Raw genomic sequence first — 22839 nt, 5'->3', positions numbered from 1 at the left:
TTTTTTGTCTCTGAGACCCAATAGCTAATGTGTTATGTGGTGCAAAAGACCATTTAAGTGTGATTTTTCACCCTTGTTTCATAAAAATGAATAAACAAATCAGAATAATTTTAAAGAAACAAAGTTGTTTTCTAAAAACTGTAGGAACAGGAAAGAAACATTGAATTTTATTTGTATAAGCATGAACACTTACACTTACAGAGAGACACCACAGGTAAATCTGAGTATTCAAAAGTTCTATAAAAACAAACAAGAGATACATGTTTATTCCCATTCCCAAAGGTCAAGAGTTAAATCTACATGATAATGATGGTGTAGCACAGTCTGCTGGTTCATTTTAAGAATTTAATGTTCTTTATATTTTTAGTATTTTGCCCACTGATGTCCAATGTCCAAGATATTCAGTCAAAAAAATGGAAATAAGGGCAAAGACTCCATATAACAAAGCACAAGTACATGCTACTAAAAGCTGCTGTGCTCCCATGGCTAAGGCAGAAATGAACATTCTGGAAGCAGAGAAAACTATACCATCTAATAATCACAGCAGTGAGAAAAGCTCCCATCATTCCCTGCAAAGCTAGAAGGTAGGATCATTGGAAGAAGGCAAAATCCAAGTACAATAGAGACCCAACTCAATGAGACAATTCATTATGTTTAACAAACAAAACATTCCTAGACATTCAATTGCACTGATCCCATTTACACACCCACACTGAATTTTTTACCAGTCAGTAACCTTGTGGCTCCAAAGGCTAGACAGAAAATCAATGGTCCTGCCAAATCAGTTTCATTCATGATGATGCCATCTGCTATTTTTAATGGGTGCAATACTGTTAGTCTTTTTTTGTGCCAGATATGATCAAAATTGATTCCTAATTCTTCTAATAAAGGTGGCTCATCCTCAAAGTTGTTTCCAACAACTTTTCCAACTATTGTGTTACAGATAGAGTGTATGCCTATGTTGGCTGGAAAATGTGTCCAGTATAAGGCTGATGTGATTTCATCTTGTTGGGAAGCACAAATCTGCCTTGCTGAAAGTAATCATGGCCACCTACTGTATGTTATTTGGTACCCCTCTAGTATAACCATAAGACTTACTTGTGTTTGCTCATTAATGCTGTAATTAATTGGTCTGGTGGAAATATGTATTAAGGCTATCAACCCCTGACATTGAGAATAATCCTGTGCAGCAGTAGCTCCAATGGCCTTAAAATCCCTAAGATTAACAAGTTAGAAACACTCTCATGCCTTCTCTAATTAGACTAACTCTATAACCCCTGATGACAATAAGGTCCAGAGGGACATATGTATCTTCTCACCATATTTGAAAATAAGCAGTTTATCCTTGTTTAGCATCTTGTCATTTTTTTATTCATGTTTATACCTTTTTATGTTTCTTTTAACTCCTGTGTCGGAACTTCAAAATTTCTACACAGCTGTGGTATTTTCATCGGGAACACTTGAAAGTCCTCTATTTCATTAAAGATCCAATTTCCCCACTGTAGCAATTATATTCAGTTTTTCTGGATAAGTTATTTTTTGCTACAAGCTGTGGAATATTGTATTCCAAGTTCTTTGTTCCTTTATTGTTGTAGTTGCTAAATAGTGTGTAATCCTGACTATGGTTCTTTAATACTGGACGTCTTTCTTTCTGGCTGCTTGCAATATTTTGCTTTGCTATAGAAGCTCTGGATTTTTGCTGTGGTGTCCTTATGAGTTTTCACTTTGGAGATTCTTTCAGAAGGTAACTGGAGGATTCGCTTTCCCCTTTGTCCTTTGGTTCTAAAATATCTGGGTAGTTTTCTTTTGTGATTTCTGAAAATATGATGCACATTAGACAGTCCAATAATTAATTTTTTTTTCTCATACATCTATTTTCCAGTTCCATTTTTATTTTTGCTTTATTTTATTTGCTGTGAGACAACTTACATTTTCTTCTATTTTTTTTAGTCTTTTAACTTGAATTTAATAGTTCTTATCTCAAGAAATCAATGGCTTCTATTTGGTCCATTCTAATTTTCAGGTAATTTATTGCTCAGACAAGGTTTTATACCATTGTTCCAAGTTGTTAAACCCTTTCCAATTCTTTCTTCCATAGTTCTCATTTCTTTTCCATTTTTCCCTCAAGTGCTCTCATTTCATTTATAGAAAAAAAATACTTAAAAAAAACTTGCTTCATCTCTTCCAAGAATTCTCAGTGAATTTTGCTCAAGTTGTATTTTTCTCTGAGGATATGCCTGGAGATGTTTTGGAATCACTCCTTTCTTCTGGGTTTGTACCTTGAGCTTCCCTGCCATCATAATAGTTCTTTATAGTTGGACTCTTTTCTCGCCCCCTCATTCTTCCAGTCTACATCCTGACTTCAGATGCAATGCTAGAACTGGGCTCAGTAGGAAAGTCTCAGCAGGTCCTCTTGATGCTTTCTTGGGATATTGAGTATTGTTATTTCAGGAACACAGGGACAAGCTGTGGTCCTGCTTCTTTCAGTGCTCCCAAAGTGGTCTGATCTGGGACAAAATCCGATTGCTGCCCCACCTGAGCTCTGCAAGTTCCTGATCTGGGTCTAGGTCTGAATAACAGTAGAAAACTATTGGGCTCAGACTCTATCAGTCAACTGGAATGCTCTGGTGGTTCAAAATGACATAACTGTGGACTCTACTTTGGTCTAGAATTCCTACTCAGGTTATTCCTTTTGCAGGTGTCAAACTGAGCCAGGAGTTAGAGGTGAGCCCCTTCTCTGTATCTGGAGTCTAAACCACACTACTACTGCTGCTGTGTGAAATTTCTCCTTTTCCCTATACCTTTCAGGGCCTCCCTAGCAGAAAACATCACCCTTGGGTGCAGGTCATTTCAGTCCACACTGGATTTGTGACTCAGAATTGATTCAAGGGTGACAAAGCTGTCATTTTATAGTTGTCCCCATTGCCCTGGTATGCATCTGGGGATGGTCTAGTATTGATCCATTGAGAACATTCTCTTGCCCTAGTGCACTCTCTGCTAATGATTTCTCAGTCACCAAATTCAATGGCCTTTTCTCCCTCCTTATGATCTTTGATTTCTCTGCAGCCTTGGACACTGTGGATTATTCTCTCCCTGTTCCTCTCCTCTTTTTAGGTTTTCAGGACACCCCTCTCTCCTGGTTCTCCTCCTCACTATGAAACTGCTCCTTCTCAGTCTCCTTTGCTAGTTCTTCCTTAAGATATTTTACAATCCTTCTTAAGGCCCTTATCTCTCTTTATATCATTTTGTTTGGTAATGTCATCAATTCAATTATCATATCTATGCTGATTATTCTCCTGTCTACTTATCCAGCCTAGGCCTTTATTCTGAGCTCTAGTCTTGCCTCTCCAACTACCTACTGGGCATCTCAAACTTTGTCCCTCAGAAATTTTAAACTCAACAAGGTCAAAATGAAATTAACTATTTTCCTTCCAAAATCTTCTCCTCTTCTTAATGTTTCTAACACTGTCAAATATACCACCATCTTCCCAGTCATTCAGCATTGCAACCTGTAAGTCATCTTTGACTATCACTTCCTCTATCTGCTGCCAAATCCTGTCCATTCTAAAGGGCAGTTTGTGCCTTGGCATGTACCATCCCCAACTCATAAGTTTCAGTGACTCTCCTTCACAGCCTGACCTCTTTCTACTTTTCCAGTCTTCTTTATACCTCCCTCCCATTTTACGCTACCTTCCCCACACTCTGAGACCCAGTAACTCTGACTTCTTTGCTCCTTTCCTTCGCAGGTTGAATGGACTCCTGAGTCTCTGGACTTTCTCTACCAGGCCACAGTATACTCTTCATTCCACCTCTGGACTTCTCACATTGGAAGGACCCTTTGCCCTGTGGCCTCTTTCTCTGATTGGCTGATTCTTCCCAGACCTTCCAGTTTAAGGAGAATGCCCAGCCCAATCTTCATTCCTCTCCAGTCTGCCATCCTGACTCCAAACTTTCTCTACAATTCCACAGTAGCCTCTTCATTCTGGAAGCTCACTTCACCTCTGGACTTCCCAGTAGAAGTACCTTTCAATTCTGAGGCCTTTTCCTTGGATTTGTTTGGTTTAGCACCTCCATTTTAAGGACACCCAGGACAATCATGACTTAATCCCTCTTTAGGCTGCACTCCTAACTTTCAGAGCTTTTTAATGCACTCACACCAGGTACCGTCATTCCCCATCCCCCACCCAGCTTTTCACCTTTCTTTTATGTCTTGTCTTTCCCCATCAGCCTATAAGCTCCTCAAGGGCAGGGGCTATCACTCTTTCTGCCTCCAGAGATCAGCATCATGCTCAGTGCATATTAAGCACGAAAAAGATGTTTGTTGTCTCTGACTTGTTGACTCCCTGCTGTTCCACATGTGACATTCCATCTCTGAAGTCTGGGCATTTTCTCTGGCCATCCCTCATGCTTGGAATGTTCTCCCTCCTTGTCTCCACCACCTGGCTTTCCTTGTTCCTTCAAGTTCCAGCTGAAAGAAGACTTTCTTAGTCCCCATTAATGATAGTGCCTTTCTTCTGGGATTACCTCCAATTTATCCTGCATAGACATTGTTTGTACACAGCTGTTCGTAGGTTGTTTCCTTCATAAGATTGCGAGATGTTTGAGAGGAGGGGTTGCTTTTATCTTTCTTTATTTGTATACTCTATTTAACACAGTGCCTGGCACATAGTAGATGGTACTTAATAAATGCTTATTGACTTGAGTACTAAGGATCACTCTGAGTCTTTCCATGTAATAATGCTCCTTTAGTTCTTTGTGTTCTAGGTCATGGTGGGTATTGAGGGTCCTCTGAGTTTAGAGTTAATGCAAATGGCAAGTCTTTTTCTTTGGAACAATAAGCCTGAGGGTCTCCCCCCTCCCAGCTTGATGGTTTCTTCTTCTTTTTTCTTTTTGTAATTAAAGGAGCCAGCCGTCCAATCACTTCTTAAAGAGGCCTATTCACCAAATGGCCTCTCTCAGTGAGTACCTGCAAAGGTCTTAAGCCTAAAAGGGCCAGGGTCTCCCACAGCATCGTGGGTTATCTTCAGTCATCCTGATGGCTCTGGAGGAGAAAGTGAGGCTGGTGACCTTGCACTGCCCTCCCTCACTCAAATCAAAGTCAACTGCAGGTCATGTCATCGTTTCCCGGATGCTTCAGTTCTCTTTGAAAAACAAAGGACAAACACAACAGCCACCACACCACTGCACTGGGAAAATACTGGTTTTGAAAAGATGAGCTTTGACTTTCATAGGAATCTTGAGGCCAATAAAAATGTTCTGAAATCCAAGGAATCACACTTCCCACTCTCATCCTCCCTTTTCACCTCTTACTGTGTATGTCTTGCTGGGCCCAGAGAGAAATGCTGCTGGACAAGCTCCATAGAGGATGCCCATCCAGATGCATGTTGACATCAAGGCGATGAACAGTCTCCATCCACTTGGTTCTTTCTGTGTGGATGGATAGGCCAGACTCATTTGAATGATCACCGATTTCTATCCACAGGCTGTGCAATGTCCTAGAGCTCTATGCAGCCAGCACAATGCCATCACCAAAGAGGAATATTTGGAGGAAATCACTAGTTATCTGGATCTTTCTTCTGTCCCAGTGGTGCATAGCTTTGTCTTATACCTTGCCTAATCTTTAGAACCACAGGGCCTTTGCAAAGGGTCACTTCTGCTAGGAGACTCTTTCCAATGAATCTTGAATGACCTTGATGTGAGAATGGGAAACACTCAGTGACAGAAGTCCCTGTAAGGTAGTACTGAACATTCTTTTCTTTTCTTTCTTTTAACTCACAATCAATAAGCACAAAGAAATCTTAAATTATATTTATCTTTTATTTCATTGTCACACACAAAGACTTGGGCCAGGGCTCATGATTGCTTGTAAAAGAACTCATAGTGATGCCTTCAATCTCTATACACAAGATAACTTGTACGTGAGTCATTCAAAACACCTACATTCAATACAGTCTCCAGTGAAGGGAGCCAGCAAGGACTGCCTCCACATAAATCTGGTCACAGCATCTCTCTGCTCTAGTCCAGCTGTTTCACCTATCCCTAATACCTCCAGGATGAAACAGAAAGTCCTTTGGCCTTTAAAGCTTGTCTTCTTCCTACCTGTCCTGGGACCTTTCACCCCATTCACTCTGCCCCTCTGTCAGCACTATCTCATGGAGGGTTTTCTGCACAGGATGCCCCACCTTCCCTCTCTCAGGCCTGGGAGGTTCTTTCACATCTGTCTCTGCTTCTCCCACTTCTATTGAGACTCAACTCAAAGACTACCTCCTGTGGGAGATCTTGCTCAGTCTTCTAGGTACAGCCTCTTTCTCTGAAATTACCTCCGACCAGCTCTGACTAATCTTATGTGTACCTGGTTGTTTCCATGTTTCCTCCCCGAGGGCAGGGGATGTTTTTACCTTTCTTTGCATCCCCAGCACTTAGTACAGTGCCTGCCACGGGGTAAATATTTCATTAATGCTTGTTCCATTGGGGAAGCAGGGGATGACCCGTGTAAGACGCACAAAGAGAAGAGTAGACTGCAAAGGAAACATTTACATACACACTCAGCAGAGGGTGCAGGGGGTCACAGGAAAGCAGGGCAATGTTATCATGTTAACTTTGACAAAGATTTTTAAATTGTTGGTGGTACTTTAACAGAAATTCATGCTTTCATATAGGATCATCTTTTTTGGCTATTCTTTGTATATGAGAATGTCCAGATTTGTTTATGCATATTAGTTGCACAATAAAAAAAAAAAGTCTAAACAAAGGAGGGGGGCCGTGGTCATAGGGCCCTGAGATGCTGCTAATGGAACTGTGCCATGTGTTTCCAGGGATTGCCGCAGCTACAATGTACTTGGGGAATAAAGACTTGCCATTCTCAGATACACAACTCCGAGTGGCCTTTGATGGGGACGCTCTCCTTTTCTCTGATGACTTTGACCAAAATGTTAATGAGAAAGAACCAGACAAACCTACGCCACAAGAACCATTTAGTAAGGACAAGCTTCTTGCCCAGGTACAGTGAACAATTCTCTCCTTAGAGACACCAAATGTTAGTGTAGAAGAGACCCCATAAATCATCTAATCCAAACCCTTTGTTTTACTGGTAGGGAAAGTGATTCAATTCGACAATGTTCATGTAAATGATTTATACTGGGGCCCCTCAGTGAAATCTCCTTTGCAATGCTGACAAAATCACACAACTTCAGCATTTTAAAATGAACTTCTGTGGCCCTCAAGGCCAACACACACCATGACAAGAGTCCTCTCCGTAATATCCTAGAGAAAAGGTCATTCAGCCTTTGCTTGAAGGTCTCCAGAGAAGGGGAACCATTGTCTCTTGGGTCAGCCCATATTAGGAAGTTTAACCTGATGTCCAGACTCCATTGGTTCCCTTGCCACATCTCCTCTTTGTTCCTAGTGCTTCCAGAGACACAGAACAAGTCTGGTCCCCCTTCCATATGACAGCCTTCTATGAAGGAAAAAAAAACAAGTTCCTTCAATTGATCTGTATATAGCATGAATGGAAGGACTTCCTTATTTTTTTCATCCAATAAAAAGTATTTCTTACTTTACTATATCTTAATGTTATTTATAACTGTTTTTATTTCAAACTTTTACTAGTCCCTCTTTTATTTTTTTTAATGATCAATTATAATAAGATACAATTAAAAAACAGTGACTAAACTATCCATACCCTTTGATTCAGAAATCCCAGTGCTAGGCATATACCTCAAGAAGGGAAAGATAGAAACAAAGATTCCATATATGTCAAAATATTTATAGCAGCAGCAAACAAGTGGGAATAAAGTAGATGGCCATCTACTGGAGAATGGATAAGCCCATTGTGGTGTGTGAAAGCAATGAAAATATTACTAACATGTAAGCAAGGATGACTATGAAAAATTCAGAGAAGCACTGGGAGCCTTCTTATGAACTGATAAAGAATAAAGTAAATGAAAGCAATAAAACAATATACACAGTGCCTACAGCCACAGAAATGGAAGAATGACAGTAACAACAATAATAGCAACACAAAACAGAAATGAATGGCACTTCATCATAAAGACCAAACTTGGACCCTACGGAAAGACAGCAGCAATCCCCATCCTCCCTTTTTGAGTCCCTGGGGATGTGGAATAAAGCACTGTCAGACTTTGTGATGAGTTGTTGAGTTTGGCTAAACTAGTTTCTTTCTCCTTTTCTTTCTCTATCTCTCCCTCCCTCCCTTCCTTTCTTTTCTTTTTTTCTTTCTCCCTCTCATAAGATATGCCTTTCTGGGAAGGGAAGAACTAGGCATATATTGGAAAGTCAATATCTTACTGAAAACAAATACAGATAAAAACATATAGTTTTTATCTCCCCTCAGTCCATGCTGCTGTCCCCCTAAATCCCTTACTCTTAGGCTATCATGCTCAGCTGCATCTCAGATCTTACCAATTAGATGTCCCCTCGACTGATGCAGATGCTAACCCATCTCTGCCAGTTCATCTCATGTGACTTTGCCTACAGATGCTCCTATAAGTGCTCCACAGGGGGTCTACCCACTCTGCTGCAGGACTTCCATGCTGTCTGTGATGTCATGAGGTCACCTCTTCATAGTAATTGTGAATTCCTTGAAGACCAAGTTTCACTTTATATCTAAGATGCCCATTCCAAATCCTCATGTTGATGAAGAAGTTAACCCTGGATTCTCAGAGGCTGAACCCACCGAGGGCAAGCTCAGGCAGGCTCTTGGCTCGACATTTCAGGGACCGCTGGGGCATGGGCATTTCTATCCATGAGCCTGAATCCTGCCCCATCCACAAGGTCCTGCCTAAGGCACTGGAAGCCATTTCTCAGCGGTTCTTGCTTTTCCCTTCCTCCATCTAAAACCCGCCCTCCTCTCCACTGATGTATGCACTCAGAAGAAGAAGGGCCCTTCTCCTGGCCAATGTAGCACCTTTTCTTGGGCTCCTGGTCCAATCCCATCCCACCTCCAGGAAAGTGTCTCTTTTTAATATTAAGCCCCCTTTGTGCAGCTTTCATTTCTTCCTGCCTGCTGACGCCTTCCCCTGCTGTGTACGACAAAGCTCTCACTTACCCCTGCCTTCCTCTTGAGACTGTGCTGTGGCTTCCACACTCCTGAAAACATGACCTTCTCCTGTTGTCATGCCTTCCTCCATAGCCTCTCACCTCTCAGCCTTTTCCCTCCTTTGCCAGCTGGGTGCTGACCATCTCAAAAGTGAATAATGATCTCAAAATTGCTCAGCTTTTCTCAGTATGAATTCCCATTAACCTCAATAGCTTCTTCTACTGTTGATCACCCCTCTACCTGGACATTCTCACTTCTTTGACACGACACTTCTCCTCCATCTCCTTTGCTGAAATATCACCCAGCTCCCATTCCCCACGAAATGGGGGTGCCCTCCCCAACACTGTCCTAGGCCCTATTCTCCTTCTATGCTCCACACCTTCATTATCTCATCAACTTCATCGCTCTAATTATTACCTCCAAAATCCACACGTCCTGCTCTTACTTCTCATAAGAACTCTAGTCCCATATTTCCAGCCGATGGTACCAGGATGCCCCGCCAGCATCTGAAATTCAACCTCAAACACACCACATCATCTTTCCCAACTTCCCTATGTTGTGGCAGACTCTCAGGCACTCTCCTCTACATCATTCCAACAGAGTTGGCCTTCCTGCTTCTAGTTTCTTACCAAGAATCAGAAAATAAAAGAATATTAAAGTAATTAGGGGCCACAGCTACCATTTGGTCCAAAGCACTCCTGACAGAAATCTGTACTCTCATCTAATGGACAAGTGGCTCTCCTGAATCTATTTAATGATCCACAATGTGGGGCAACCTCCCTGATGAAGTCAGCCCACTCCACCGCTGGCCACCTTCCCCTTCCATGCCCCCTCCACCCTAACAAGCATCCACTGGTCTTTTCCCAGGCCTATCGCTCCTGCTTCTGCCCATGGCAGCTGCCAAATAGATCAAGTGGAATCCTTCCACATGGCAGCCATGTCCTCCCTGCCTTCCCCAACCTCCTTGTCTTTTCTTCTCCAAGATAAATTTACCCAGTTATATGTTCACTGGTCCTCATGTGACACATACTGGGCGCCTTCCTTTATACACTCTCCAGATTATCAAGGATGTGTTTTTGTCTTTGTTGGTTTAAATAAGCAGAACATAACACTCCAGAAGTGGTCTGCCTGATCAGGACGGAATAAAGAGGAATGATTGCCTCCTTATTTCTGGAAGCCCTGCCTCCTCAAACAGACATCCAATTCACAATATCCAACAGGTCACTAGAGATGGGAGATGAGAAGCCAGGAGAAAGATTAAAATTGGATGAATAGATTTGAGAATTCTCTGTAGAGGTGATCACTGAATCCATGGGAGCTGGCCAAACCACCAAAGGAAATCATAGAGAAAAAGAAGAGAGCCTAGGACAGAGTAGGCAGAGGGAGATGAGGCTCATACAATTACAGTTAGGGGTTCAGAGTCATTGTAAAGGGAACTTCCTTGCTAGCTCTCCCTATACAATAAAATCATAGGTCTAGTTTAAAAGAGGAAAAGGAAGAAGAAGCATTTAATACTGGAACCTTGGGACTTTCACTTCCCTCTCGGTTTGCTTTCCAATAACATTAGAACAAGCTGAGTCTCTATTACACACGACAGAATTCCCAAAGCTCAAAGTCAATTCTCATGCTCTACTTTTCATGTCTGCTAGGCTTCATGCAGCAACCCACATGTCCAACTTAAGTTTTATCTAGGAACACTTTCAATATCTTTCAACCAATCTTCTTCCTTTGGCATATTCGCCAATTCAGTTGTGCTCCTCTAGACCCATTTCATGTGGTCACTGTCCTTCCCAAAAGTCAGTGCCCAGAATTGAGCAGTCCTCCACGTGTGCTCTGACCAGGGCACACTCCTCATCTCTGACACACCCTGTGACTATGAGAGCTTTCCAGTCCTCCATGTTGAACTGCTGGCCCATATTATGTTCACAAGTCATTAAAGCTCCCAGATTTTTTCCAAACAATCATAAGACTTTACATTTATCCCTATCTTCTTTTACCTTCTCTTTGGCCCAATATTCTGTCAAGATTTTGTTTGTATTCTGCCTCTCTCGTCCAGTGAATTAGATGCCTGCTTCTCCAACCTTTGTGTCCTCAGCAGATGGCTGAAGAGCTGAACCCCTGTCGCCTCCATGCTGTGCTTGTGATGTTTCCTGGATGACGTGATTATTTCTATTTTTTGTCCTCGTGTTCTCTCCCATATTCCAATAACATCATTTCTTTCTCTGCTGCTGGTATTCACCCAGATTTTCCTTGGGTCATTTCCATTTTTATTCCTTCATGACTTCACACAAAGATCTCCACTGAAAAGTGAAATGTAACCATGTTCCTTCCACTCCCACCAGTACCATTCATTTCCTTGACATGCTCCTTTAGAAAAGAGGCATGGACCGCCCTCACCAAATTCAGCAATGGGCTTTATCTGACCAAGCATTAGAGACATTTGGGAGAATGCTTGCTGGCCATGTCCTGACATCCCAACATCCTTTTTAGACAAATTACCGTCTATTCTGGCGGTCCAACTTGCCTCCTTGAGCTGGGATTCATAGCTGCCTGCAATGCTGCCATTTATAGAGACACTTCTCAGGCCAAGGCAAGGCTGGCTCCTTTCCTCTCTCTTCTCTACATTTAAGGACCCCTCTTCTTATTTTCCTCCCTCCGTAGCAGCCAGCCCCTCACTAGGGCTTCTCACTTCCCCACAGTACATGGGCACATTTCTCCCTCCTCTACACTTTGTGTGAAAACACTCCTGCCAGATTTGATTGGGCAGGCTCTTGTGCTCCACTCCACCTTTATCTTCTTAGAGAGCCGTCTACTTCCCAAGTTTGCCATTGCCTTGAATAAGGAGCGTACGTCCCTAAAAGCCTCCGTTCTTCCCCAAGACACCATTTCCTACATGATGCCTTCTGCCACTAGGATTTCTGTCTAGAATCGCCTCGAGAATCCACCTGGCCAGACAGGCCTGGAGGTCTGCACACACCACCCAGGTGACAACACGACTTTGCTGTGCTTAGGAAGATGATGAAGAGGTGTGCAGTCACCATTCAGCAGCGATTCGCCAGCTACTGAGAGCCATCTCTGCCTTCTAACCCTCCCCAGGTGAGCCCTTCTTATCCAAGGGCTCCTGTGCACTCAAACCAGCCTTTCCACGCAGAGGATCCAGCTCCAAGGGAGCATTGCTTCTTCCTGGGCAGCCCAATCGTCGAGCCAGATGCACTCTGTGTCCATACAAGGGTTTTTGTCTTCCTCTGTGTTATAGGGCCCTGGATGGGGCTTCATTTGTTGGGCTGGGCTGGAAGTTGCATGAGGTCTTAGGCACAAAATCCTTGGAAGGGTCAGGATGAGTACAGTCCCAGAGAAAGGAAAGGGAAGGAAAGGAGAGAGAGACTTAGACTATGTGAAGGGGAGATAAGATTAGAGCCAGAAGGGAGAGAGCCTGGAAAGCCAGAGTCTGGGGTCTACACATCACCAGTGGGAGGGAAGGAGTCACAAAGGAAGAGGCAACATTCATCTCCAACAGGGAACTGTGGGATCTAGAGGTCATGTCCATGGGGCCTAGTGGTTCTGAGTCTCTGATTTATCCTTTTCCTCATCACTGTACAAGGAAGGGGATGTGGGGGAAATCAAGGCACAGAGAGGTTCAGCAGCCTACTCCACACAGTACCATGTGAGCCCTGTATGAGTAATCCATGAACAAAATCCAGGTCTGCCATGGCCTAGAATGTCCCTAGTTGTTCCAAATACCATTCATCACTGCTATCTGTTCTATTCCCAGGGTCCCTTGAAACAATTCCTAGAAGACTTAGGGCGGCTGCAAAAGAAGTTTTATGCCAAAGATGAGAGGCTCCTCTGCCCCATCAGGACCTACCTCATCACGGCCAGGAGTGCTGCCAGCTCTGGGGCCCGCGTGCTCAAGACACTCCGTGCCTGGGGCCTCGAGATCGATGAGGCGCTCTTCCTGGCTGGGGCCCCCAAGGGGCCCATTTTGGTCAAAATACGGCCCCACATCTTCTTTGATGACAGCATGTTCCATACCAAGGAAATGCAAAAATTTGGCACCATCGTGGCCAGTGTGCCCTTCCCCAGCCCTAACAGAGGCAGTCTGAATCAGGAGTCTGAGAAAAAGTAAAGAGGTGGCAGAACACACCTGCCTCTGGGGTCATTCTTGACCAGATTAGTCACTGTTGGAGGGAAGGAAGAAGGGAGAGAGCGTAAGGATGGAAGAGAGGGGAGAGGGGGAGAGGAGAGATAGGAACAAGGGTGCAGGAACAGAGAGTGACAGGGATGGGGGGGAGATAGAGACAAAGATGGTAGGAGAGAGAGACAGAAAGGGGAGAGGGGGAGGGAGAGAGAGAGGGAGGGGAGAGGAGAGATAGGAACAAGGGTGCAGGAACAGAGAGTGACAGGGATGGGGGGGGAGACAGAGACAAAGATGGGAGGAGAGAGAGACAGAAAGGGGAGAGGGGGAGGGAGAGAGAGAGAGAAAAAGAGAGAGAGACAGAGAGAGAGAGACAGAGAGAGAAAGAGACAGAGAGACAGAGAGAGAGACAGAGAGAGAGAGGGAGAGAGAGAGAGACAGAGAGAGACAGAGAGGGAGAGAGAGAGAGAGAGACAGAGAGAGAGAGAGGGAGAGATAGTGAGAGAGGGAGAGAGAGTGAGAAAGGGAGAGAGAGACAGAGAGAGAGAGAGTGAGAAAGGGACAGAGAGACAGAGAGAGAGAGGAGGGGGGGAGAGGGGGAGAGGAGATGGAGGTACATTTTTGCAACCAATGAAAATCAATAATAATGTTACAAACAGCATGTCTACCATCAGGCAGGTTCCCAAGAGTTCAAACAGGACAGTGAATGCCAGGCTGAGACCACCCTTGATCCCTCGGCACGATGGGTGGATGAGAGCTATTTGTCCCCAAGGCCGTGAAGGTGGCTGAGGCAGTTGCGGTGGAGGCTGAGAGCTCAGTCAGACATGAGACATGCCAAGGTCAGCTGCTGCACCCTAGGCCATCACTGGTCACTCTGACTTTTGTCCTAGCACCAAACTTCAGTGACTGGAGGAGAGAGTGAGGTTAGCGACTTTGAATGGCTCTGCTTCACTTCAGTTCACTCCACAAGCAAGTCAAGACGCCGTCCCATGACGACACTGGGCCTCTCCTAAAAAGAACAAGCCACGATCACTGCAGGAAAACCTGCTTCTTCAAAGCTTCTTCAAGCCCTTTTGCACACCTGGGTCCTCCTCTCATCTCTAGCTCTCTGGGCACGGGCCCAGCAGCAGTCTTGCTGCGCCAAAGGGCAGACACAGTCTGACAGTTTGCAGACAGGCCACCTGAGCAGCTAGGTGGCTGTTGAGCAGAGAGTGGAGGAAGCTGGGAATTCCAGGAAATGGAAGTGAGGCAGCCTGGGACAAAGCAGAGTCGGGATATGGTCCCTTCATTGACCTCCTCATAAATGCCTCCTTCTAAACAGAAATGGTGCTGATGAGGGCAGCTGGCTACCAACCTGGCCCAGATTCTGGTCCCTAAGGAGAATCTGCCTCTGAGCAGGACTGAGGGACACCCTGGGACATTCTGACCTTACAAATGTGCAGCTGATTATGTGCCCTGGACCCCAGAAGAGCAGAGGTCAAGGAAAGAGAGGACAAGGGCACACTGGGCTCTAAAGATCTCAAAAGGGGCATTTGTTCTAGAGAGCTGAGCAGCAATTTAGAAGAAAATACTTAGGACCCTGGCACAGAGGACAGAGATGAAGCAAAGTGCGGGGGCGTGTGTAAAGGAACCAAGAAAATACATTACGTGACGGGAGCTCACCACCTTGATGTTATAACCAGACACTCCATCCAACCCCAAGGCCAATGGCACCAAAGAGGGATCAGACGGCAGCTGCTGGATCAGAGATGCAGCCTCAGCCTGGGCCAGGAAGGCCTGGTGATCACGAGCTCAGCCAGCCTGGGCAATGGAACCCCAGACAACAGGAAGGCACCAGGCAAAGCCTGGACACAAAGACAACACACACTGTGCAGGAAGGTGCTGGCACACTGTGACCCTGCCCCTAACTTGTCGACCCCCAGACACTCCCCTGAGCCTCAGTCACCTTTCATCCCAACTGTCACAGTCACTGAGGAAGCCCCTCTGCTGGTTAAAGCTATGATCATGACAACTACTATTACTGCTGCTACTACCACCAGCACCGCTACTGCTATTACTACTGCTGCTTGTACTACCCCAGCACTGCTACTACTACTACTACCACTACAACTTCTATTACCACAACCACTCCCACTACAACACATTTAAATTAAGGCCGAGGGCCAAACCTTGGCCTGAATGGGGGACTTTTCCAACTGAAGGCTCTGACCTACAGCCCACTACACTCCTCGCTTTGTGTCTGAAATGCACTTCACAAAGCCGTGGGAGAGCCGAGTCAAACTCCGCTCCTCACGGTAAGGGGCGGATGAGAATGCCTTCCCCGTTGTCTCTCCCGTTAGACTGGGACCTTTTCTTTGTATCCAGCGCTTAGCGCAGGGCTTGGCACACAGTAGGTGCTTAATAAATGTGTCCTCCCACAAAGAGAAAGAAGGTGAGATGGAGAGCGGCCAGAGGACAAGACAGCCTTCTAATGCCCCTCTCTCTGGCCCCTACCTGCTTTCAGGGAGTAGGTTGGAAAGGCCGGGGAAGGGCTCGGCTCTGCCCCCATAGAGCAGAAAGGAGAGGGAAGAAAGGACGTAGTTCTTTCTGGACAACAGACATGCCACAGTGACACCCGTCGGTGTCACACTCACAAAAATGTGTGCAGAAAAAGGAGGTTCTCCCTCCAGGAGACCTGAGTCTCTCTGCTGCCCCTCGTAACGAGGCCAGCATTAATTACCCACGATCTACAAGTCACCAGGGATAGAAATCTGGATCTGACAGAGACATCAGGGACAGACAGGCCAGACCTGACGACCCAGGTCTAAGTGGAGGCCAAGCAATTTAAACATAGGAGGCCCGGACTTCTGGACGAAAGAGGCGTGAACAAGTCCTGAATCCCTACGAGAGGAGTGAAGAACTTGGATCACTGGATTAGAACAGAGTATCTAGAGATGGGCTGAAAGAACCAGACCCACCTCTGGCCCTACAGGTAACCCAGCAAGCCAGTGTGGAATTCCACATGGCAGGAGAAATCCAGGCTAGTGGGAGGGCTGCTGCACCGAGCCCATGTGGGGGGAAGTCTGGGGTGGGGGAAGAAGCGAGTACATCAGGGAGGGGCTTAGGAGTTTCAGAACTAGGAATCCTAGAGACCCTCAAGGTCACCTCTAGAGCCCTGAGGAGAGAAATCCTCATTTCTCCCGGGGAGCCAACTGCTAATGCTGGTGGGAGTCGGGAGAGTGAGCCAGCTCACTACACACAGAAAAACGACCTGCGTACAAAGAAGAAAATCAGATCTGCTGCCCTAAGACCTTTAAAGAGGAAGGCATTGCCTTCACCAAGGAGTTTCATGGGGGATTTTGTGCAGGAGGTGGCACTGAGAGATCTAGAAGCAGGCAGAGCTGAGAGGAGCGGTTCAGAAGCCGCCCAAAGACGAGATCCAGGCCCACAGAGACCCAGAGCGGTGCTGGCCGACAGAGAAGCCCTTGCTCCGGGCCAGAAAAAAACAGGCACTAAGGACTGCGTAGAAAGCCAACCCAAGGAAGGCACAAAGCCATGCTGATGGGGCTGGGGAGAGAGCCCTCCGAGGCAGGGAAAGCAGGGCTGGAGCAGTAGTCAAGCCATCCCTGAGGCCTACCCTTGTGAGTGCTGGGAAGGCCCCTGCCCTCAGGCAGCCTACAATGTGGTCACAGAGAAGGTAACACGACACATAGAAGACCTCCTGACGTACTGGGGGGAGCCTCAAGAAAGGCTTCTTGAGGTCACGAGACTTGGGCCACACATTCTGAGGAGTGAAGGCTCAAGGCACAGGAAAGAGCAGGTGCAAAGGTGCAGAGATGGGATGAGGAGCACTGATTAGGCCGCTCTGCCTGGAGCACAGACTTATCTGACCCTGTGCTCCGGGAAGACTGGACCAGCATGAGACGGGAGCCCATGGCAGAGGTGCAATGGGTGAGCTACACAGGGACAGGGACAGGCATCCTGGGAGGAGGCCAAGGTAATGAGGACAGTGGTAGCTGTGCAAGAGGGAAGTCAAGGGAAGGGGAGGTTTGGGGTAAAGAGAACGGCTTCTGTTCTGGACCTAGAGAGACAGAGAAAGACCAGCAGACACACAACCTGGGCTAAGACCTGGGGATACAAAAATAAGCAACCAATCATCCCTCGCTCTTACAGAACCACACGCAGAGGGCAGGCAGGAGGGAGGGGGTGTGAAGAAAGGGCCTGGGAGCCAGCAGAGCCACGGCGCCAGAGCGGGGGGTCAGCTTACCAGGCGGAAGGTGCTTGAAGGCCCAGCCCCTTCTGTAAGCGGCTCCTCCAGGTCCCCCTCCTTCCCTACTGCCACGTTATTTGTGAGATGCCCGTTAGCCTTAGCCTGCTCGTAGCTCGTGGCATGGAGCTCCCCGGGGGCAGAGACTGTTCTGACCTTCTTCTGTGCCCCCAGCCCTACCCACTGGGTCTCCGCTGTGTATTAAACGGTTAATACATGTTGGTTTACTGACTGAATAAACAGCGACCCAGTGCATGTAGAGAAGACTTGGCAAGGACCGGGCTGAGGAGACATGTAAAAAGATGATGAGGCCCCTCAAGTGGACTTATTGAGCAGGGAGGTGGAGAGGTAAGGGGCAGCTAAGGAGTACAGTGGTAGCGCCAGGCCTGGAGTCAGAGCGACCCCTCTGCTTGAGTTCAAATCCAGCCTCAGACACTAACAAGTGGCTGTGTGACCCTGGGCAAGTCACTGTATCCTATTTGCCTCAGTCTCCTCAGCTGTAAAATGAGCTGGAGAAGGAAATGGCAAATCACTGCAGTGTGCCTAGAATGCTGAGAGCATGAAGAAGCAGAATACAAAATTCAGGGCAGAGATCTTTCAATGCCAAACAGAATTCTGGGGAACAGCTAAGCCAAGTGTGGCTCATGACTGTAAGGGAATCTTACAGTGCTGTAAGAAATGATGCGTGTGATGAATGCAGAGACACATGGAAAGCTCAAGCTGAATGGCTGCTGAGCCAAGTCGATGTGGTGACTCCTCCAAGCACCCACCAAAGAAAAGCTCCAGCAGGACTGCCATGAGGGGCAGGAGAGGGCTACCCCAAGGAGGAAGAGAAGCTCCCACGGGGGCATCAGCTGCAGACCAGAGTCACCCCTCAGCAGAGGAGCGTCCGCAAGGAGAGGGGAGTGAAAGAAAAGTGGGGAGTCTTGTCAGGAGGGCGAGAGGCGGCACCACAGGAAGGCTGCTCTGGGAGAAGAGGAACTTGCAGCGGGCGCGATCCTCAGGGATCTGGTGCTCAGACAGACAGGCCAGCCGTTCATTCTGGCTCAGGAGAGGGGGGATTATCCAAGCTCCTGAAAGGATGGGGGGAATGAACTGAGGCAGCCTTTGAGACAAATGGAGAAAACGTGACCAAGGAGGGAGTGAAGGTCAATAAGGAATTTCACAATGAAGGATATAGGAAAATTCCTATCATGGAGTAATATCCTATCTGTCATCTGCAGGAATTAGTATTTCTTAGAGAGTCACAACAACAGAGACAGGGGATGGGGGTGGGGGAGAGGACAAGAGCTGAAAATACAGGAACTAAAGAATTGGAAGGGCCATGGATGAAAGAATTAAAGTCTAGAATAGAAAGGATGAAAAATGATGTAAATGAGGGAAATAAATTACTTTTAGAAATAGGCCCATAAAATGAAATTGTTAAAACTAAGAACCAAAACAAAAAAAGATGAAAGGTCAGAAAGGAAAGTTGGCTGCTTACCTAAAAGAGGAAAAAATAAGGAAAAGAATTAAATAACTAGATTTAGAGCAAGAAAGAAAAAGGAACTAATAATTTGAACCACACTATGAAAAAGGGTAAAAACTGGAAGCAGGGTCTGAAAGTGAATGGAAGAAGGCGGTGAGAATAGGGACAACCTTAAAATGATTAAGCTAAACTAACTAATTTAATACTTTATTTGCAGAGAGAGAGGAATAAATCGTAATTTAGAAAAAAAATGTTAGAGACAAATGGAAGAAAATATAAAACTCTTATGATTTTAAAAGTGAATAGATTAAGCAATCCAAAAAGATGAAAAAGAGAGGTAAACTAAAAAAAGAAACCCATGATCTGTTCCTTACAAGAATCACATTTAAAAAAAAAAAAGACATGAACAAGAGAAAAATGAGGGATAGACAGGAAAAAATTCACTGCATAAAATGAATCCCCAAAAGCATGAGATACAATCATGGGGATGTTATCGGACAAAGCAAATATATATATATATATATATGAAAAACGTAAAAAGGATAAACAAGGAAATTACATTATACTGAAAGGAATGACAGACAACAAACTATTATCCATATCAAACTTATTTGTTCCAAATACCTTTGTATATAAATTGATAAAAGAAATTATTACCTGAGTTGTGTGAAGGCATTGAGAGCAATGCAAGGGTGGCAGGAGATTTCAATGTCCATCTCTCAGCTTTGGGTAAGTCCAACAGAAAGATAAACAAGAATGAAAACATGGAACTGAAAAAAATTCTTCAGAAACTATAGCTAAAAGAAATATGGTATCTCCTAAATGTGCATTTAAATACACATGTTTCTTAGCATGATATGAAACTCTTACAAAAATTCTCTTTGTATTAAAGCAAGGAGAAATTAGAAACCGATATAAAAAGGAAAAAACATAGTAAATATAAACTCTATAGATTATAATGCAACAAAACCAATCTATTAAAATTAAAAGGCTGAGACCTAAACAGAGACAACAATGAATTCCTAATTAATGAGTAGCTAAAAGAAGAAACTATAGAAATAATTAATGATCATGTGAAAGAAAATGACAATGATGGAACATACCAAAATTTCTGGGATGCAGCTAACAAAGTCCTCATGGGAAATGTTATAAGCCTGCAAACAGACAAGAACAAACAGAAAAAGAGAGGAATGATGGATGAATACACATGCCCAGCTCCCTTCCCCCTCAGAAGAGGTGGCATTTCCTATAGGAAGTCTTCTCTGAACCCCTTCCTCCCCTTTACCTTTTACTCATTTCGTTAATATTTGTATACACATTGTCATCCTTGATAGAATGAGAGCAGCTCATTTGGGTCCCTTTTGGTCAGTCTCCCAGAGCCTAACTAGGTGCCTGGTACACAGCAGACCCTTAATAAATACTTGCTGATTGACTTATTAAGGTAGGAGAGATCTATTCATAGTTCACAGGGAAGGAGCTGCTAGATAAAAACTGATTGGGGGGGGGGGGGGCAGGGGATGATCTAAGCAGTGGGAAAGTTCCTGGAGTCAATGAGAGGTTATGGGTTCCAGGGGCAGTCAGTCAGTCAACAAGCAATTCTTAAGCACCTGCCAAACTCCGCACCCCTTCTTTTATATCCCCTGTCTCAAAAAGCTCACAGTCTTTTTAGACAACACAAAAAACAATGATGTAGGAACAGGATATATGTAGGATAAACTGGAAACAATCTCAGGGGAAATGGCAAAAGGTGGTCCTTTACCTAGGAAGAGAAGGAAATCAGGGAAGCAGGAAGCAGAGAGGATCAGGGAGAGGGAGGCTGGGAGGAAAGCTGGCAAAAACACCCCATGTAGGAGAGTGGCAAAGAGGTCTCCATTACCATGATACGGGATGAGGCCGAGAAGGCCAGAAAGCTAGGGAGGTCTCTGACTGTGAAGGGCTTTGAAGTGAACCAGAGGATTTTACATTTGATGCTGGAGCCCTGGAGTTTACTGGAATAGGGAAAGCAGCAAGGTCACACTGGACCTTCAGATCAGTGTGACAGCTGAGTGGACAAAGGACAGGTCTGAGGAGAGAACTGAGTCTGGGAGACGAATGACAAGGCTAAAACTGCAACAGTCCAGGGTGTCAAGGACAGCTGTCCTTAGCAGGAAGGGGCACCTCTTTACATAGCTAATCTAGGTGCCTTCTACCTCTGGCAGGAACAGAGCCCAGTCTTTGGTTGTCTCCCTCTGCTCCACGGTCCTGCTTTTCTCTTTCTGTTCTGGAGATAACTCTTTCCCGGTGCCTGGATTTCCACCACCTCTTCGTGAAGGGCGCATCAGTGAGCATTTAACTGTCTACACGTGGCTGAGGTGGAAATAACAATAACAAAGAATTGACAAGTCTTTCACAGAAGAACACAGCTGATGGGCAGATGTCCAGGTACAAGCAGCAATGTACCGGTGAGCTGCTTCAAGAAAATGAGCCCTTTACCTGTGGCAGCGAGGAAGGGTGATCAGAACTGCCCCAGGAGTGATGGCAACTCAAAGTCTATGTCCACGTTGGATGAAGGCAAATTGTATCCACCGACGAGATCCCATCTTCATCACCAATTGCATTTTAGACCATATAAACAATCTTCTCTCTTTCTGCTTCCAACCTGGGTTCTAGGTAAGATCCTTTCTCTTCTCCAAGGCTCTGTGGATCAAGAAGCCCCCTGGATTTCTTGGGTAGAACCAGGTTCTGGATGCAAAGTGCAGGAAGCTTCTTGATCTTGGCATCAGTCGCCTATTTTCGTCTTTGTTGTTGCTGTCTTTCGAATGTTTACGTTCTGTTCTGCCGGTGAGTACTTTTAGTTGGTCTTACTTTCCGCTCATCCATGAATACTCCACAGGTTCCGGCCGATTCAGCCAGATGGACACTTGCCCTAACGTGTCCTCATCGGCAGGCTAGGTGAGAGCTGGGCTTGGCCCTCACACTGACCCGAGAGGCCACTGCATCGCGGGACGGCCTCATGCTCCTCCCCGTCTGGCCCGACGCCCGAGGCTGCGTCCGCTCTGGGATTGCCACAAAAGGCTCCCAAATCTGCGTCGTTGCTGTAACTTCAAACATTTCCAATTGGGCTCGTAAAGGGCACGTGTCACGCGTGTCACGTACACCCACAGGGCTCGGTGGGCGCACGTTAATGGGCCGTCCCCAGGACCCCATGTGCACGTGCCGGGCCCTCGCGCTTCAGCAGCTCCAAGTGTGTAAGTGACTACATACCGGTACGTGCATCTAAGGTGTCTAGAGACTGACAGAAAGGAAAGGTGCGGCCCAGGCTGCAGCTCAGGGGGAGGGACCCTGCCCGTGGGGGCGGGGCCGAGCTGATGGGGGGGTGGGGCGGACCTCCAGCCCCACACGCCCTGATACAGACAAGTCCAGATCCAGAGGCCAGGCTCCGCCCCCCACGTGCTCTGCAAACTACAAGTTCCAGAGGCCACCGCGACGCAGGCCCACGCATGCGCGGCCGGCGCCCCAGCCATGGTGGCGCTGTGCTCAGCTCTGCTGGCGGCGGTCCTGGGCGGGGGCCTGTGGCTAGCGGCGCGCCGCTACCTGAGGCCTGCGGGTCGGGCCGCGGCCGGGCTCATGCGCGGCAAGACGGTCATCGTGACGGGCGCTAACAGCGGCCTGGGCCGGGCCACGGCGGCCGAGCTGCTGCGCCGGGAGGCCCGCGTCATCCTCGCCTGCCGCGACCGCGGGCGCGCCGAGCAGGCCGCAGCGGAGCTCCGCCAGGAGCAGGCGCTGGAGCGGGCCCGGGCGCAGGCGCCCCCCGCAGCCGAAGGCTGCCCCGCCGGGGAGCTCATAGTCAAGGAGCTGGACCTGGCGTCGCTGCGCTCAGTGCGCGCCTTCTGTCAAGAGGTACTCCAGGTGAGCGGGGCATGCGCGGTGGGGCCGGGGCTGCTGCCCCCAGT

General features: G+C 46.5%; 2 protein-coding genes and 1 pseudogene across 3 annotated transcripts in view; 2 read left to right on the top strand and 1 right to left on the bottom strand.

Moving 5' to 3' along the window:
- The window catches only part of NT5C1B (5'-nucleotidase, cytosolic IB), a 40222-nt gene extending 26020 nt beyond the window's left edge, over positions 1 to 14202 (top strand). The window contains exons 9-10 of the mRNA XM_069099340.1: positions 6816 to 7000; positions 12831 to 14202. Of these exons, the coding sequence (XP_068955441.1) occupies positions 6816 to 7000; positions 12831 to 13184 (539 nt within the window). The 3' untranslated portion in view covers positions 13185 to 14202. The remainder of the gene's footprint in view (positions 1 to 6815; positions 7001 to 12830) is intronic.
- LOC138169773 (protein YIPF5 pseudogene) lies at positions 125 to 22467 on the bottom strand (annotated as a pseudogene).
- RDH14 (retinol dehydrogenase 14) overlaps positions 22394 to 22839 on the top strand; it is a 12106-nt gene continuing 11660 nt past the window's right edge. The window contains exon 1 of one of the 2 annotated variants that reach the window (XM_069099338.1): positions 22394 to 22786. In XM_069099338.1, coding sequence (XP_068955439.1) covers positions 22409 to 22786 — 378 coding nt within the window. In that variant the 5' untranslated portion in view covers positions 22394 to 22408. Of the gene's footprint in view, positions 22796 to 22839 lie in introns of both variants that reach the window. The other variant, XM_069099337.1, reaches the window with a different exon arrangement.

Source organism: Petaurus breviceps, unplaced genomic scaffold, assembly GCF_028583685.1.
Source record: "Petaurus breviceps papuanus isolate PSGF00001 unplaced genomic scaffold, PetGlider_PUasm1.0 373, whole genome shotgun sequence".
NCBI lineage: Eukaryota > Metazoa > Chordata > Mammalia > Diprotodontia > Petauridae > Petaurus > Petaurus breviceps.
The sequence above is the reverse complement of the archived record's forward strand: the minus strand, read 5'-3'. Positions and strand labels throughout refer to the sequence as shown.